Here is an 18,662-nt window from a genome sequence, read left to right as displayed (position 1 = left end):
GTCATATCAATATATATATATATAGCACCATTTGTACATAAAAGGCAGCTGAATCAACATTTAAACAAAGATAATTGAACACAGAAAAAAGGTAAGAAAGCAGAGACAGAGCTAAATAGAAAACATCCACTAAAAGGCAGATAAGGTGAGATCCACGTTCCAGCTCCAGAAGCAGCTGCACATTTGCTCAAAGCAGTTTTTTCCATTTATTTTTAGGGGAAACTAAAGCTTGTGTTCATTTAATTAAAACATATTGGAGTTGCTAATAGCAGAGGCAATTTGTCATGTAATGAAATGTCTAGTGCATAAGATTTAAGAGAAATTATTTTTCATTTTAGCAGGAAGTGGAAAATAAAAAAATTGCACTTCTAATTTAATCACTTGCCACCACGTTTTTACAAAAGTCCACAATGGACAAACTTAACATCTTTTGAGTTTTGATGTAACTGAAGGCACCTTTAAGATGAAAGTATGCATTTAGTCATAATTAATGTAAATAACAGGCTTGTAACAGCATTTAAAAATCTGTTTTTATTTATAAATTATTATAAATGAGTCAATAATAAAAATACTGAGGTGAATTGTGCCTGTAGTGTCTGCTGCTTGCTGAGCTGCTGCTGCTGCAGCTGACACTACCTCTCATTCAGCATTGCCCACCACTACTAACAGCCATTTTAGATTTCATGGCTGCATAATACACACAGACAACTGCTCTGCGTGGACACCGGACTGAGAAAAACACACAGGACAGACAGGGGCAAAGAGGAGAGAGGGAGGCATTTATGATGCACTCTTCGGTATAACCTCATGCACTTGCACTGGAAACCCCTGTATTTACAATGCTGTGGATCAAAAAGAGCATGACGCCTGTGAGGCAGGAGAAAATGGGGGAGGGGTGAGGGAAGGAAGGCAGGCAGGCAAGTGAGTGAGGGTGGAGAGAGGAGAGAGGAGGAAAAGGAGGAGAGGCATGGCTCAAGCATCGTTTGCAATGATGCAGGAGTGCAAGGGGATTGGTTGAGACGGAGGAGAGTGTCACTGCCCATGAGGGGGAGCTCTGAGGATGCTCTGATGAGCTGGGAGGGAATACAGTCGCTGAGACTTTGCATTGGGAGCTCAGCCATTATCAGCTAAGAGAAGAGACTCTGCTGCAGAATCGTTTTCCACACCCAGCAATCGTTGCCTCTTCCAGCGTCCAGCCATGAATTACCTGCGCCGCCGTCTCTCGGACAGCACGTTCATCTCCAACCTTCCCAATGGCTACATGACAGACCTCCAGAGGCCTGACCCTGCTCAGCCTCCTCCATCTGCTTCCTCCAACACCACCACGACCCCCACAGCCAAGTCTCCCACAACCGGGCCTGCACCTGCAGCCACTTCCCCTGCACCGGAGAGGAAACCCCAGCAGTCTCAGTCCACGGGAGCGGGCTTCTTCAGCTCCATCACCAACGTTGTGAAGCAGACCGCTGCCTCAGCGGGGCTTGTGGAGCAGACCCAAGTCACGACACCAAAGAAGTTCAAGATCCTCCTGGTCATCGACGAGCCTCAACAGGAGTGGTAAGATGATATGTTGCTCTGCTCCATCATATGAGTAATATACATATATATATATATATATATATATATATATACATATATATATATATACATGTGTGCTTTATGTTGCTTTATTTCATTTTTGGTGCTGATTTTTCTCATCCCTCATGATTCCTGTGTGTGCAGTGGTTACAGAGCCACTGGAAGCAACATCTGTATGAAGCACCCTGCAGAGGTGAATGGGCTCTGCTGCTGTGGTTTGATGGCACAACATGCCTCAGTTATAGTCATACACAAAAGGCAGCCAGTACTTAACACACACGCGGTCCATCGATTCTCAGCAGTGATGACATTACACCAAGATGGAGGATTTTTGTTGTTCTCTCTTCCCTCTGTTTCTGAATTATCTTGAATAAACTGTATGTAGATAATGAAAGAACAGAAAATAACATACAACTCGGTTACTAATTATTAAAAAAACAAAATGTGTAGTGTTATCCTGTAATGTTGCATTTCACCGTTATCCAAATGAGAGTTCCACAGGTTGTGCAGGATTGGGGTACACAGAGGGACTGCAGTGTTTTCCCTCCACCAGTGGGATTTCCCTGTTGCACAGTGGTAGAGTGGTCACGTGACATGCTATGCACATGAAACAGGAATGATTAATGTAATTTACTGCAGAGAAAAGTGCACGGGTCTCAGTCATGTGCAGGGACGGACGTGCTGTAGAAAGATTACTCAGCCTGCTTGGTGAAATAGACACCATCTCATCAGTGATGTCAAGCGAGGGCTGAGAAGAAGGAAGCGTTTAGGGAATTACAGAGAGTCAATGCCCCAGAGAGTGGGGGCAGCTTATAGCAAGTGTGTTTGTCAGTCTACTGTGGTAAAGAAGAAGAAGAAGGAGAAGTGTTATACGTCAAAATCTATCTATCACCTCTTCATGATTAACATTTGTTTACTCAGCTGCCAGTCGATTTTTTTCCACTGCAATATGAACTCGAGCTGTGCTGCTGTATCGCACAGTGGATAACTCACATTATTTTTCACACTATGTTGTGTCTCTTGTGGTACATTATTATTATTATTATTATTAATAAACTTTATGGTTAAACCTCAAAGCACAGAGGGATTACTGGGGCTGACTTGGTACGAACAGTGATTTTTATTTGAGGATTCAAACATTGGCAACTCATTTGGGACAGATATAAAACAGCACAATCAGGAATAAGAATAAGCCTGAATGGTAATTTTGCCCATATTACAAAAAAGCCTTCACAACTGGCATTTAACTCTGCAGTCTGTTTTGTTGTTTTATGAGTTTTATATCAGGATTAACGACAATAATAAAAAAGAATTGTAAACCTTTATGTACAAAGCACCTGCAACATTTTAAGACAATAGACACGGAAATAAGATAAATAGTAATATAGAGATAGTGCAAAATATAAAACACCCAATAAAAGGAGGACATTTTAAAGCATAAAGTAAAATGTAATGTTTTGTTATTTAATTGATGCAAAAATCAGGAAAGCTGAGAAATGATGATCCGTGACGAAAAATAAAAAAGGTTTTTGGCTTCGATTGAATTTGCACGTCTGGTGTAGCGAGGCAGGGTCTTACAGTTTCCGAGCCCAGCAGCTAAAAACAGTTTCTCGTGGGCAACTTTGGAACCGGTTCAAAAACAGGCACAGCCAAACAAACAGGCTCTCAATGACGGACCTTCAAAATTGATTCTTAAAAAAAAAGGGAGTCAGTGTGCTCCAGCTGGAAGACAATATTGAGCTCTCAAAGTTAAATGTTCAAATACAGTGGCCGGGCAAATGAAAGCTACAGTCTTTTCACAGGAGGCAGATTTATTTATTCCCAATAAGATCATTTGCTCTCTCATCATCCTCCTCTTCCTCACATATACTGCACACACAGGTATAGTGAAATTGGATTAAGCTGGAGCGAGAGATAAGGTGACTCTATTTATTATTTCATATTTTATAATTTTTTTGTATATTTTGTATAATGTGTTTAGTTTTCCACACACTCACAGATCACATACAGATAGAGCAGTATTTCCATCAGAGGATGTTTGCGTACTGTAATGAAATTAAAAGAAATTAAAGACTAATACACCATATCACATTATATTATATAAGGATATTGCATACTTCAGACAGCCTGTCTTACGTAATTGTGCGGGACTGGCTTTTTTTTTCCATTCAATAGAAACTTTGATTCTTTTTAATGAGATTAGCCTCTCGTCAGTGGGATGGATGCCAGCCTTAAGAGGTCGGTAATTCTAAGAGGAAAGGAAGTGGCTTGTTTGGGGAATTGAGATCACAGCGTGACGTGCCAGTACACCGACACACACACTGCCCTTCAGTTCTGGCAGAGAAAACACAATATAGTTCATTAAACTAAAAAGCACGTCAATCATCAAAGGCTCGTTCTAACTGGTATGGGAATAAGATAGTGTTTCAAACTCATTCCTTAATATTTGATTAAAAAATGTCAAGTGATTTCCTGTTCTGGTGCCTTACGCAGGTCTTATCTTCGTTGTATTCGTGATCCTTGCAGACTGTTATTGTTCTGGTGGTTTCTAAGCGTCACATATCCAGCACACACACACACACACTTGGGAGATCAGGCTTTCTATGTCCGACTGCTCCATGTATTTTTAATGACTGCTCAATATCACTGAGACGGCAGCCGCATTGTTTGTGTTTGCTTGCTCAGATTGCTTTGTTCGGGTTAAATTGTAAAACCTTTGACCAGGTCGCAGCCGCTCCTGACGTCACAAATGGAGGTTCAGAGGCATCACCAGGGCACTGACTGGACAATACTAGCTGTCAGTGTCCTCTCATATGTGCCAGGGTTTTTGTCCTCTAAATAAAGGAAGGAACGGAAAGGGAAGGATCGTTACTGTCATTATACAACTGAAATCGCGAGGTCAGATGGAGGCTTGATGAGACCAAAGGAACTCGTAGGAGACCCATGCAAACAGACACTGGGAGAACATGCACAGAGAAAGGTCCCAAGACATTCATCATATCTGATCCTATTAAATTATATTTTAAAAAACAATATGTATCTGCGACGTGCATCTGTTTAAGAATCTAAAAAATAATAATATCATAAATGGTAATTATAATAAAAAAAAATTAAAATAAATCGCCCCATGCCTAACTGACATAATATATCAATTAAGAAGCAAGTTATTTTTGTAATTAGTGGAGATGCCCCCTGGTGGCTAGTCAATTTATTATTACTTCTGCATTGGCTTCAGGGAGGAAAAAGAAAGAATATATGTATATTTTTATTTATTATGGCTCTGACCCAGCAGTTCTTAGTTACAACAGGAGAACTCTGTCTGTGTTTACTCTGTGGAGTGTGGGCCTGTTTGTCTCCTGTAGCTTGTAGGTGTAGGTTAAATATGCCAAAAGGAAACAAAGACTACACTGAGACTGACTCAGAGAGGAGGGAAGACACTAATGGGTTTGAAATACTGAGTGTTTTGTCTTCAGCTCTCAGAACCAAAACCCATTAAAAAAAATAAATATAGCTGTTGGCAAACTCCAAGACTCTGAGCCTTCTCTCTATTTTAGTGCAACTTTTTTCAGGGGACCCATTGTTCTCTGTAATGTTGGCACACTTTTGCTTCTGAGGGGTTTGTTTATGTGCCGTATCTCATTTCACAATAATCTGTTTTGAGACATTTTTTTATCGGCCCACTGCTGAAAACTGAAACCGGCTTGACGAGCGCTGCAAGCCGCCAAAAATACGCAGGAAAATAAAAAGAGTCTTTCAGACACACAGAGTCAGCTCTCAGTGCCAAAATATGTAGAAGAACAGGCCTAAATATTATGCAAATAAATTAAAAAGACATATTTACCACCAGTTGAATTTACTATTCTGCTTTGTTATGGGAAAATTATTGTGATGTATTACAAAAAAAATAATAATTAAAATGACTGGTAACACTTAATATTACAACAAAATAACAATATGGCAATAACTTTGTAATGAGTAATACTATGGTAATACCATCGTATTTATATAGTAATCACCAAGTAATCTCAACTGTATAATATGAAAATGTCCTGTTTTTATTCATAAATATTTTAATGTGAAGATATTGCACTGATCGTAGTCTGTAGTAACTCTCATTACTTTCAAAATAACATTGTATAAATGTAATATTATCTCCTAATTACTACACTATTACATTTGTTAAACAACAATAAAAATATGTTATTATCAGACTATTACTTCCCTATTAAATATTTACATTTAGGGCGGTTTATTGGCAGAGATTGAACATATTCCACATAAATACACTCGGGTAAGAATATAGAATATATGTAGTCCCTTTAAAATAAAAACTATTTGGATTATGTAGATATGTAGGTGAGGATTTTTTATTTTGCCGTACAGAAGTTACCATCTGGTGCCACCATGTTTCTACAGTAGCCCAAGTGGACAAACCAGCCACTGTGTGCGATTTCTTTTCTGTTGTTGTTTGTTATTTTGAAGCTGAAACTGTTATCTTTTTCGGTCGGGAGCAGAGGAGTCCTTTCTACCTTTCCATTTCTATCATGTCGCACCATCTCACCACTAAGTACGGTGGCTGACAGGGCCAACCCACTGCAACGACCCAAAACACATGCAGGAGGAGAAACGAGCTACATATTCACAAATGCTGCAGAAACGGAAACAAAAACACACACAAACCCCAAAACGCACGCAGGACAGAAAACACACACAAATCCCAAAACACAAGCAAAAAACTAAAACACCAGCATATTCAATAATGGAAGTGGGTCTGTGGGAGTGCTCGTTTTCGTGCAGCTCTATACGACCAGCCGTAATTCTTACTTTATTAAAAGACCTTTATTAAGAGGTTATCCTCCTTGAACAAGCAGTTTTTATGATCAGTTCGCTCTGGGCGTAGAAAAGTATGCCGTTATTACATCTTAAAGTTCATAATAATTTCGGATTAAAAGAGTGAATCAGACTTTTAATTAGAATTTTAAACATTGTACAGTACAACTGGTTTACGGTACACTATCAGATATCAATGTATACAGCACTTGCAGATGCTTATGTCCAATTAATAGGTCTCTGACACATAGCTGCAAGGAGATGTGCTTTCAAACGTGTACACAGATATGGTGATCTGAGGGTTTTATTTTGAAAACCAAATGTCGATGTCCTTTGTGTGTGTGTTTTCACTTCTGCGTGTATTTTTGTTTTCGTTTGCGTGTTGAATCTGCAGCATTTGTGAATATGCAGCTTGTTTCTCCTCCTGCATGTGTTTGAGGTCGCTGCAGTGCGTTCGCCCTGGTCCGCCACTGTAATTAAGGCCTATTTATGGAGGGAGACGGACGGAGCCTTTCATTTCATCCGTCACTGTAAGCCGACGGTCAATTTAGAGTGTCCAATTTGCCTAATCCCCGAATTTGCAGGTTTCTGAACTGTGGGAAGAAACTGAAGAAGAAACCTCACGCACACACAGGGAAACATGCAAACTTTGTGCAGAAAGGCCCCTAAAAGCAGAATTTATACTGTCTGCTGTGTGTTTAAAGAGCACATAATGGGTTATTTTAAATATTTAAATAGACGGCTGATTAATACACTTCATAATTCATAAACTTCAACTAAAATTGCATTTGGTGGTGGCTCAATACCACTTTTCTGAGTCTGATACCGATATCAAAACCCTTAAATTCCTACTAATGCTCCTACTGTTGATAGATCCATTTACAAGTACAATCGGTCACATGACACTGGTGGCGGACATCTCTCTTTACAGCACGTTTAGGGTTCACATATCGTATTGGATTTTTTCTTTTTACGATATCCACGACTGCTTGTTTTCCCGGGGCATGGCCTGTAACTATAAAACTTCATGTGGAAGACCAGACTAGACAAAGTGACAAGACAACAGTTGGTCAGGAAGATCTGATTCTGATCGTACAAATCCGTTTTGGGGCGCCGTCTAAATGAGACCTAATTCTCCCAAACACACTGGGCCTTTAAGCTTAATATACCAGAGTAAGATAAAGTACGTGCGAAATTGAAAAACTGCTGACGGTCACATTCTGTAATAAAGCCGGTGTTTTTACTTGATAGACGAGGCTGGCGTTCATCCACAGAGGGTTTGTTTTATACCAGGAATGCTTCGCTATAAATTGCTCCGGTGACAGGAGGAGCAGATGGTTCACGGTTTTACTTATCAGACTAATGACAGAGCGCTACTGCCTCGGTCTTCTCCACCCCATAACGCAGCTGAAGTGCAGAAGCACAGAGGCAGGTAGACTGTTCATTTTCATTTCATTAAAATTGTTTACATTTTTTTTTTTTTTAGAGCTTTTGAAGTGTGTTCTTAAATAAATCAGAGACTTGAGCCGTTATCACTCAAATTATGTTTGTATGAGCCGAGCCTGATCTAATTAAAAATTAGACCCACACATGAGATTGAATGCTAAACAGGCAAAAGAATGATGAGACATTAAAATTCAACTCCAGCTGCTGGAGCTCACTGTGCCCACGGGTGAATCCTTTGAACGATAAACTCTTTTATGTCAATATTTACATTTTACTATAACAATAGAGGAACATATTTTTCATCTTATTGTTATTATTGTAAAGATTTAATTATGAAACACTGCTGCATTACAATATTAAAAACAACAAAACTAATGTTATTGTTTCACTGGCCAAAATGTTTCCAATCCAAATTGTACATATTCAATTTAGTGGCTCATTAGATCGCGAACCCGGTGCTGACCAGTAACACCAACCATGTTATTTCATTTTATTTTGTATATTTGTCACTGTGGAAGCTTTGTCCACAAACACACTGAGACAAAACAATACCCATGAGCCCACGCTGCTTCCTTGTTGTTGTTGTTGTTTTGACTGAGAGGCAGAAATAACAATAACCCAGTGATGGACAGGCGACCTGTCTGCCCTGCCTTTCGCTCCCTATGTCAGCTGGGATTGGTTCCAGTGCCCACTGCGACCCTCATGTGGAGGATAAAGTGGTAAACAATGGCTGGATGGAGTTTAAATAATTCAATGATAATTATTAATGAATGATTCAGGTAAATACTGTATCTCCTCTTGTATTCCCCCCTCTCTCTCTCTCTCTCAGTGGGCCAACATGAGCATGAGTGCTCAGTAATTAACTCACACTTTTTTTCCAAAACACTGGAGCAGATTCCTTGAAATATTGACATTCTGCCTCCTGTGAAAAGTCCATAGTTCGATCTATTTACACCACTGTATTTTTAATTTTGGTGATAATGTTTGTTGATTCGAGAGCTCAATTGGTGATAAAAAGTTGGAGAACCACTGAATTAGAGAGGACATGGTTGCTTTGAAGTGACAAACGCATATTCATGCATGTTCTTGACAGATGTTGGTGAACAGACTACAGGGAGATGTCCTTTTTGAATGAATCTTACTCTTTGGCAGTTGATAACCATAATATCGCAGTATGCTGTCCTTCTCACTTATTCTTATCTCCATTTCCTTCAATGTACTTAGACTTCTGAGCTCGGCTGTGCTCCGTGCTGTGGTTTATTGTCGCATAGATCGATGGATCAATGCTATATTCCCCCCATAAAGCTATTCCTCATGTAAGATCCAATTTTTAAAATACTCAGAGTGAAAGCGAGGGTTTGTTTTTTCCCTGCCTTGTCTCATCAGCTCGAATCTGTTCTCGATGGAGGGAGGGGCTGTGTTTTGCAAACACACATCTCTCATACTGTATTCATGTCATTCATCACGGAGCTCAGCAAGCTTTTCATTTTCACAGCAATGGGGAGCGGTGATTCATATTTTAATGTCTGTTTTCCTCCACAGCCAAATAGGCCCTCTTGTGGTAATTAGATAGAGGGTGAATTATTCATCTTATACCTCCTCGCTAAATAGACGGGTAATAAAAGGGGGGCATAAAAGAAGGGGTGAGAACTTGAAAATGTAGTGACAAAAACGAGAGAGATTTTCAACAAGCAATGCACACTCATATTGAAAGTGTCAATTTCTCAGTATCTTCATTTTGCACCGTCACGGCCAAACTAACAATATACAAACATGCTCATTCGACAAAATCCATTTAGATAAAGAGTTTGTTATGTGACGCTCTGCAGCAGTTTCCCTCTCTTGCACTGCAGCAGACTGTTTTGTGCTATTGTTGTTGCTCGAGTGTGGAACTGCAAACTGGAATGGTTCCTCAGAGGCTACTAAAGGAAACAGAAGTGAAAGGTTCCCTGTTAACATTGATTTACAGTAGATGACCCTCTTCTAGAGTTGAAACCTCGGGGTGTTGCTTCTGTCAAAGCTTATGTTGCCAAGCCAAGTCCCTTTAATCTCTGCACGCTGTCACTTTCCAGACACTGATCCATCTTAATCTGAATCCCATCGGACAAGATTTACTCTTGGTTCAGGAGGAACAAGATGTTTAAGGACATGCAGCAGGTGGACTTTTTATTCAGGCAGGAAGAAGAAGAAGAAGAGACGGGTATTAAAAAGGCGCTGAATCAGCGGTGCTGATGAAATCTGGAGCCATTTTCTGCAATTGTGAATTGAGTGTAATATAACCTCACCTCATCATTCCCCCGGCATAGTACTACAAATGGAGCAAGCACCAGGAAATCATTAATAGCACTTGTATAATGTGAACTGACTTTAAATTATTTTTTATTATTATTATTATTATTATTACTATACAATCAACCTTATGGTGTTTTTCTATTGCTGTTGCTCTATGTTGTTATTCCGATTATCCCTGGTTAGTATGTTGATGGCTATGGCCTGAAACGTTATGTATACTTTTATATCTTTATTTATCAGTAGTCTGAGGAAGAGCCTGATGTAATTTTGTTTTGGGGGGGGGGGGAGGAGTTGCTTGTCCTTTTTCTACTTGGACTCAATCACTCTTTGACTTGGGTGTGAAACAACTTGTAGCCATATCTCAGAATTCTACATTAAAATCTTAATTTAACTGGCAGATAAAGATAGCAGAGCACAAAGTTCATTACCACCTATAATTTTAAGATAATGACCAGCCTAAAACTATAAAACTAAACCCTATTGGCTACGGGAAACACCCTAGGGCTTAATCGAGGGCCTTTATGATAATGGGCAAAACATCTTCTGGATTCTGGGTAACACCAATGATGATGATGATGTCTCATACGATGTCTGTATACGATAAAACCTTCTTCTAATAAAATATGCTGATCATGAAACTAGTAAATAAATATTTAAATGAGTATATAAATTGGCGACACATTTGGTGTCGTGGTTAGCACTATTAACTAATCAGTAGACAGGATACTAACTACTGATATCTGTGTCTGAAATACAGTCTCAGACACGTGCATTTGAGTTTTTACTAGTCAAAGTGACTTCACCTTTGACATACTTGTGTATCGGGGGGTTGTCATTGTCGATATCTCTAATTCCAGTTTCAGATATCCATTACCTCATTACGATTAGTCACAATTCAAGTTCAAGATAGCTTTTATTAATATCCTCATTTGAAGATCTACGTTGTCCTTTCTAGATATCTAGGGTTCAGTTGCAGATAGTCATAATGATGTTGTAGACGAAAAACCCCATACACATGAATGGCAAAGGTGACATCATTCTGACCAGTAAAAATTGAATTGCAGATATATTTAACTGTAGTTCTGACGAGTCAAAATGACATCACAGATTTCTGTAATGGTAAATCCAGATAGTCAAAGCTTGCCATAACCCTGCCTTTCTCCCTACATCAGCTGTTTTATGTTTTAAAAATGTATAATATTATCACTGTCCTTAGGAGAACTATAAGAAAGACTCACTGCATTTCTGCAAGTGGGTGTTTGTGCGGCTTGTGAGAAATAAAGTGGTATAGATTTGTCTTCACTTTATTTCCCAAGTTCTTGCAAAGTGACAGTAGCTTTTCTCTCGGGGTCGGGAGTTTCTGAATTTACATTAAAAGTTAACACAAGTCTGTGTCTCTGTTTCAACCAGGCCCAAATTGTTCAAAGGAAAGAAAATATACGGGGACTATGACATCAAAGTGGAGCAGGTACGTTTTACCGCACCACTGATTTCCATTTTGAAGAGCTTGTGTGACACAGAATAAAGATAAAGTTAAAGTTCTCTGTTCTTGTATTCGTTTCAACCTAAACTCCTCAGGCTGAATTCAATGAGATCAATGTTGTGGCTCATGCCAACGGCTCCTGCATTGTCAACATGCAGGTTTGGAGGAACAGTACCAAGGTTGTCAGGTGAGGAACACACACACACACACACACACCTTCACACAAGGGAATTTATACCTCAGTGTTATTACAGCTGTAAAAAAATAACTGCTTTCATCAGTAAAATCCAACGTAAAAACAGCTACAGTGCTGATTCATAACTTCTAACGCTCAGAATTTGCCGCCAGTTGCAGTTTTTCTGGTCAGATTTTCATTTTTTTCTCCACATGTCGGCTATAACTTTATCTTCTAGGTCATTCAAGCCAGACTTTGTCCTCATTCGTCAACACGCCTTCAGTATGACCCAGAACGAGGATTTTCGCAACCTAATCATCGGTCTGCAGTACGGAGGCGTCCCGAGCATCAATTCCCTCGAGTCGATCTACAACCTGTGTGACAAGCCCTGGGCGGTAGGGAGAACTTCAGTGGATTTTATCCTCCAGCTTACACTAATTTATAAGCTGCCATATATCTGATTTATTAATCTCTTTGTGTGTCCAGTTCGCTCAACTAATAAACACGCACAGGAAACTGGGTGCTGAGAAGTTCCCTCTGATTGAACAGACCTTTTACCCAAACTACAAGGAGATGGTGAGATTGTGGAAAAAAACAACTATATATTTTAATCTTGTGCAATCAAATTCCTGGAGGTTTGAAATTGCAAAATGAAAAGCACAGAGAAGAATAAAAGGCAATTACTCACCCCTCGTGTTTTCATATTGTAGGTAAGCATGCCGTCATTTCCTGTTGTCGTGAAGATTGGACACGCCCACTCCGGTATGGGAAAGGTAAGTTTTCTGTTGCAAAATGAAAGAATACACATTTTTTGTTTAGTTGCGATGAATAAACACAACATGGACAAAAGTATTTGGACACCTGAGTATTTATACACAGTACTTTAATATGGAATTGTTCCCCCTCCTTGCAGCTATAACAGCTTCCACTCTTCTTTGAAGAGTTTCCACAAGATTTTGAAGTGTTTCTATGTGAATTTGTGCCCAGTTATTCTGTAGAGCATTGATGAGGTCAGACACTGATGTTGGACGTGAAGGCCTGGCTCACAATCTCTGTTCCAGTTCCTACAAAAGGTGCTCGATGGGGTTGAGGGTCAGGGACCAGTCAAGTTCTTCCACACCAGTCAAACCACGTCTAAATAAGGAAACTAGAGACCAGAGCCTGAATAAAACTTTAAATTCAATACTTTACAGGAGTATCCAAGCACTTTTGTCCAAGTGTACATTAGTGGTTAATTCAAGTTAGCGTATAAGTTGAGACAGTAAATCTCAAGTCTTGTGTCCCCGGGTGTTTACAAGCTTCAGTTTCCAGATTAAAAAGTTTGTCTGGTGGTGAGACAAAAGAGGTGAATATATCCTTAAGGATTTATTTTTAGATTCGTTTTTTTTAAGTGGCTAAAATCCATGTTGTCCCTGCTGACAGCTACAGTATGTTCTCAAAAGCAAGTCAGTGTCCTGGTGCCAGGAAAATCCTTAACTATGGCAATATGTCAAAACTTTATATCAAGTTAATCCAGCCAATTTACAAAAACGTCCTTGTCTTCAACCTTTGATGCCGTTGTCCCAGTCCGAGTTGTCAGTGCTCAAGTCCAAGTTGAGACATGAGCCCCAAAAGCTCTGGTTTAAGACCAGTATAATCAGATATGACCAGAATCAGTTCATTCAGTTGTATTTTCTCCGTGTCCAGGTGAAGGCGGACAATCACAGTAAGTTCCAGGACATAGCCAGTGTCGTGGCTCTCACCCAGACATACACCACCACAGAACCTCTCATCGACTCCAAGTACGACATCCGAATCCAGAAGATCGGCACCGACTACAAAGCCTACATGTACGTGTAACTGCGTGATGTCTGATGTACAGCATGAATGAACTACAGCAAGTGAACGTTTAACTGTGTGCTCTACATACTTCAGGAGAACATCTATTTCTGGTAACTGGAAGACAAACACGGGCTCAGCCATGCTTGAACAGGTGGCCATGACTGACAGGTAGGTTTCTTTTGTTTATAAACTTTAGAATGTCATTTTTTTAACTTTTGAATATGAACAAATGTTTGTTAGATTCTAACCATTGTCAAATGAGTCTGAACAATGATGATTAAGCTCCACACAATCCCAACCCTGTGCTGCTGGGCTCCCTCAGTCAGGTCTGATAGTATTGCCTGACAGAGCCCATCCTCAGAAGAAGGAAGCAGAACACAAATAGTGTTGCATTGTTTCGGTTCACAAAGAGACAAGAGCTTGTGATGCATAAGGAAGAAGGAGTTGAGAGTGTTGTGACAGTGTGTTTACATCCTTTCTGGTATGTGGAGGCCACACTGTTTCCCTGGTGAGCTTGGTAAAGTACTCTGCAGTCTCACCATTAGGCCTGGGTCATATTTGCTGCATTCACATTTCCTCCTGTGTGTACACACATGGCCACAGTTGGATCATAAAAAGGCCTCTGTGGACACGTGGCTGTGGAAAATATGACTCGACCTAACAAGTAACACGTACCCAATCCCCATTGCTCATTGCTAATTGGCTGCTTTAAATTGACCCCAGCCACAGGGGGACCACATCTAGTGGATCTAGCCTTTTTAGCAAGAAGACCCGGGTTTGCGACCCAGTTGGAACAAGGGTCTTTGTGCATAGAGTTTGTATGTTCTCCTCGTGTATGCATGGGTTTTTCCGGGTTCTCTGGACCCTCACACAGCCCAAAAAAAGCAGATTTGGGAATTAGGCAAATTGTACACTCTATTAAACACAAGTGTGAGAGTGGATGGTTGTTTGTCTCTATGTCTCTACCCTGTAATGGACTGGCGACCTGTCCAGGGTGTACTCCGCATCTCGCCCTATGTCCACTGGGATTGGCACCAGCGACCCTCATGTGGAGGATAAAGCAGTAGAAGATGAATAAAAGAATGTGTTGATTGCTGTGTTTAGGTATAAGCTGTGGGTTGACACTTGCTCAGAGATTTTCGGGGGCCTGGACATTTGCGCAGTTAAAGCCATCCACGGAAAAGACGGCAGAGACTATATCACAGAGGTACGAGTCTGTGATTAGACCTTTTTGCAGGAATCAATACGCAGAATTACAAATGTGTGACTGTTAACTGTCCGTACAATTACAAACTGTCTGTCAGGTGGCAGGCTCCTCCATGCCTCTGGTGGGGGAGCACCAGGCGGAGGACAGGCAGCTCATTGCTGACATGGCGCTGGCAAGGATGAACCAGTTAGCAGAGATAGAAGCTAACGCTCCACAGAGACCCACCACCATACAGCCATCCCAGGTACAGTCACGCACACGTCACATGACCAAATACAATCCAATCTCAGAAGATGCGTCTTGGGATTATTTAGATCAGTCACTGCTAGAGACAAGATCTCTGGACCCACATATGGGATGAGAGAGATTTGTTTTGGGGGGTTGCCAAACATAATTTGAAGAGTCCTTTTTTTTTTTTTTTTTTTTTAATAATATACAAAAAATGAAACTGTAAATTATACAGAGGCTGTGAATCACAATCTCATCTCCTGGAACATCTGTCCGAAGAAAGGAATCTTAAATAAACAATCTTAAATAAACAAAAGTCGTCAATGTTCTACATACAGTTCAATATTCCAATCCTCCTGAGCAAACACATTAAGTATTAATAAAACACTCTAGATGAACGATGAATCGATTATTAATCGATTACTAAATTAATCGACAACTATTTTGATAACCGAATAATCTGATTGAAGCTTTTTTCACGATTAAAATAAGATTTCAGATTGTTTAAGCTTCTTAAATGTGAATATTTTCTTCATTTCTTTGCTCTGGATAACAAAGAAATCATTAAAAGTGAGATTAATCGATTATGAAAATAATTGTTAGTTGCAGCTCTAAAATACTCGCAACAAAAATTCGAAAAGAGTTGGATTACATTTTATATATATATTTAAGTTTGTCCTGGAGAGACAAACGTAAATTAAAAAATATACCAAACAGACTAAATGTAATGAATTCTGTTCCATTTTCTCCCAGAAACATTGGCCGACATCTAAATTCTTCTGATTTATTTGCTCGAAATGTCTGATTTACCTATTTAATATAACATTAGGTGTTACAGAACTGGCAGTAAATTAGTCAGAAATGTTACGTTATTGGGAATTTGGTCTTGGTCTTTATAGAAGGTCCCAGGATACAAAGTTTGTGAACACTGATTTATCCCCCAATTTAGTGAATGCAAACAAATTAGAAAGGTACAAATGTAAACACAGGACATCGACATCGTTTATGTGATTTAACGACACAATAGAGGTAAATACAACAAAACTAAACCAGGCAGAACAAAGTGGGGGTCATTAAAATAGAAATAAACAAAAAGAAAATTAGCAATCTGTAGAGAGTTTGGTGTGTTTGGGTTTGCATTTAAGTCGAGTACGGCTTCACACTGACGTATGCTTATACTCAATGTTATTTGATTGACTTTTTATATTTATATATTCGTGTCACATTTTATTGTGAATTGGCTCAAAAACGTTTTTTTTTTCTTCAAAAAATGTGGCCCCTGTGAAAAGAAGTTTGGGAAACACTGATTTATATCTTTGTATATATGATTATATTTCTGTATGTGTTGTTATTTTGAGTTTATAGTCGTCTTTTTATCCCCTCTGTCTTCCGTAGGGAGCCGGTCAGAAGGGAGAGATCGTTGGTGAACCCACCAAGAACGGAGCTGGGCGTCCGCCTCAAGGTTGCCTGCAGTACATTCTCGACTGCAATGGCGTGGCCGTGGGTCCAAAACCGGTCCAGGCAAACTGAGTCACCCGGCAGAGCCGAGGATTCAAATCTCAAGAGTCTAGATCACGACGACGTGACCTTGGACGAAACACGAGCGCAGACGTGTGTGTGTGTGTGTGTGTGTGTGTGTGTGGATGCTGATAGCTGTAGAATTGGATGTTGGTGACATGGAGCTCGGTGCTGCCCGAGCGCTGGCCTGGACTGTGTTTAACTCTATGCAGTGTCAAAAATGTACTGTCTTACTCGTTGACCTGTTGATTTGTGTGCTTGTATAGGTCACCTATGTTTCAGTAGCTGTGTGTTTTTTTTCCTTTGGGGCTGTTGTCGATGATGTAAAAAGCAGATTGTGCCTACACTGATTTCAGTGCTGCTCTGTGCTCTCCCCCCCAGCTGTGACTCCTTCACTTTCTGTTTTCTATTTAAGTGTGTAGATATTGTTCAAACTGTGGACTATTGTGCAGTTTGGACACATTTTGTGTGTATCTCAATATGTATACAGTGTGTGTGTGTGTGTGTGTGTGTGTATGACTGTGGTGTAGTGGTGATTATTTTTCACATTTTTTACTAATAGATATTTTTTATTTTGTTTGGGTTTTGCATGATTGATACAAACGCAGGTGTACGTCAAGTTCTAAGTGTCTGATGAAGTGAGATCGCCGTTTTAACCCCTCGACCTTGAGGTCACTTACTTATTCACTACCAAACATTAACATTCACACAGCGACGGTGTGCGTGCGCGCGCGCGTGTGTGTGTGTGTGTGTACACGTACAACACAGAAAATGCAGTATGTTGCCTTCCATGACGTTCAATCCCTCATTTCACAGTGTTACAAAAGAAGATATTATGCTCATTAATAGACAGAAATATAAAGAATAACATATGTATTAAAGATATTTATGATGTAGGATCAGGAAAGAAGAGTTATAGAATCTTGAACCAAAGAGTAAATGATTTACTTGGAGTGAAAGTCTATTGTAAATATCAGCGGAGAATATAATATATACAATAATCTGTGGCAGTGACCCGTCGTTTTGGCTATTCCATCGCGTGGAGAGCGGACAACATGATAGGATAATGAAAGAGTGTATAATGTATAATCTAGTCCATCCCACCCCCCCACAAGCCCATCCCCACGGTGCTGCCATGGCAACAAAGGGAAACGCTCGGTGGTTCAGTGTGTGCTCACGTTACTGCCATGTTCGCCATGATCACACTCTTCCAGTGAGCAGGTGGAAAGTGCAATATCATTTTTTTTCCTCCAAAAATTTATGAATAACATTTCTTATGACTTATTTGATTTGAAATCAGATCTTCCATCAAAGTCAAAAAACTCTAAAAATAAAAAAACTATATTCCTACATTCATTCATTCGTTCATGTTTTAATCCAACACCCGACAGGTGACGCAGCTAAAGAGCAACCAAAATCAACTGTCAAAAACAACAAAAACGGAAAAAACTAAGCAGAAAAACATCCCATCTTCCAACAAAACCTGTTTGTTTCTCTAGTGTAAAATATGTTCAGCAAGCTCTGTGTGCAGTTCTTTTCTAAGCTGTGTTAAAGTGCCATTGTATCTGTGGACGTATCCTCGTACAAAGCCATGCCTGAGGCTTTTATGGACGTGTTGTTCTCATCACTATAGGAAAAAACGCCATGACATTGATCACCAAGGCAGGAACAGTCTCAGTATAGCTGCATGGTTACACACACCTGGGGGGTCAGTGATTGTGATTGAATATTTGATCGGTTGTACCTGGACGTGTTCATTTGGCCATCGTGTTGAGGTGAAACTTATATCTTCAGACCTTCAGGACTGTAATTATTAAAGGGCAAAACGGTAACTTGCTAAATATATATGTACATTTAAAAAAGGAAAAAGAAAAAAAAAAAAAACCCGGTGTTGGACTGTTCAAGATCAGAACACAATATGATGTGGAAAACATTCCGGTCTGGATATTTCCCCTCTTTCACTGGCAATAAAGCTTCATTTGCAATATACCATATTTGGTCTTTTATTATTGTGTTGTTATTCTGTACATTTATGCTCGGCCAGGTCACGTGACACTGAATATCCTTCATCCTTCCCTTCCAAGTGA

At 39.8% G+C, this 18,662-nt stretch overlaps 1 protein-coding gene across 1 annotated transcript; it reads left to right on the top strand.

The window, feature by feature from the left end:
- Positions 1-980: 980 nt before the first annotated feature.
- Positions 981-18,016, top strand: syn2a (synapsin IIa). Its single transcript, XM_058644029.1, has 11 exons — positions 981-1,554; positions 11,554-11,611; positions 11,722-11,813; positions 12,040-12,196; positions 12,288-12,377; positions 12,512-12,574; positions 13,488-13,630; positions 13,716-13,790; positions 14,727-14,829; positions 14,927-15,073; positions 16,453-18,016. The coding sequence occupies exons 1-11, from the start codon at positions 1,199-1,201 to the stop codon at positions 16,585-16,587; spliced, it is 1,419 nt and encodes a 472-aa protein (XP_058500012.1). The 5' UTR covers positions 981-1,198; the 3' UTR covers positions 16,588-18,016.
- The last annotated feature ends 646 nt before the right edge of the window (positions 18,017-18,662 follow it).

The sequence above is a fragment of the Solea solea genome, chromosome 11, assembly GCF_958295425.1.
Source record: "Solea solea chromosome 11, fSolSol10.1, whole genome shotgun sequence".
Lineage (NCBI taxonomy): Eukaryota > Metazoa > Chordata > Actinopteri > Pleuronectiformes > Soleidae > Solea > Solea solea.
Note: the sequence above shows the minus strand (reverse complement) of the source record. Positions and strands in the feature narration are given on the sequence as shown.

Coding starts and splice junctions, on each gene's coding strand:
- syn2a (XM_058644029.1), top strand. CDS start 1,199: ATGAATTACCTGCGCCGCCGTCTCTCGGACAGCACGTTCATCTCCAAC. Junction 11,612..11,721: donor ATGACATCAAAGTGGAGCAG/GTACGTTTTACC, acceptor TAAACTCCTCAG/GCTGAATTCAATGAGATCAA. Junction 14,830..14,926: donor GCAGAGACTATATCACAGAG/GTACGAGTCTGT, acceptor ACTGTCTGTCAG/GTGGCAGGCTCCTCCATGCC.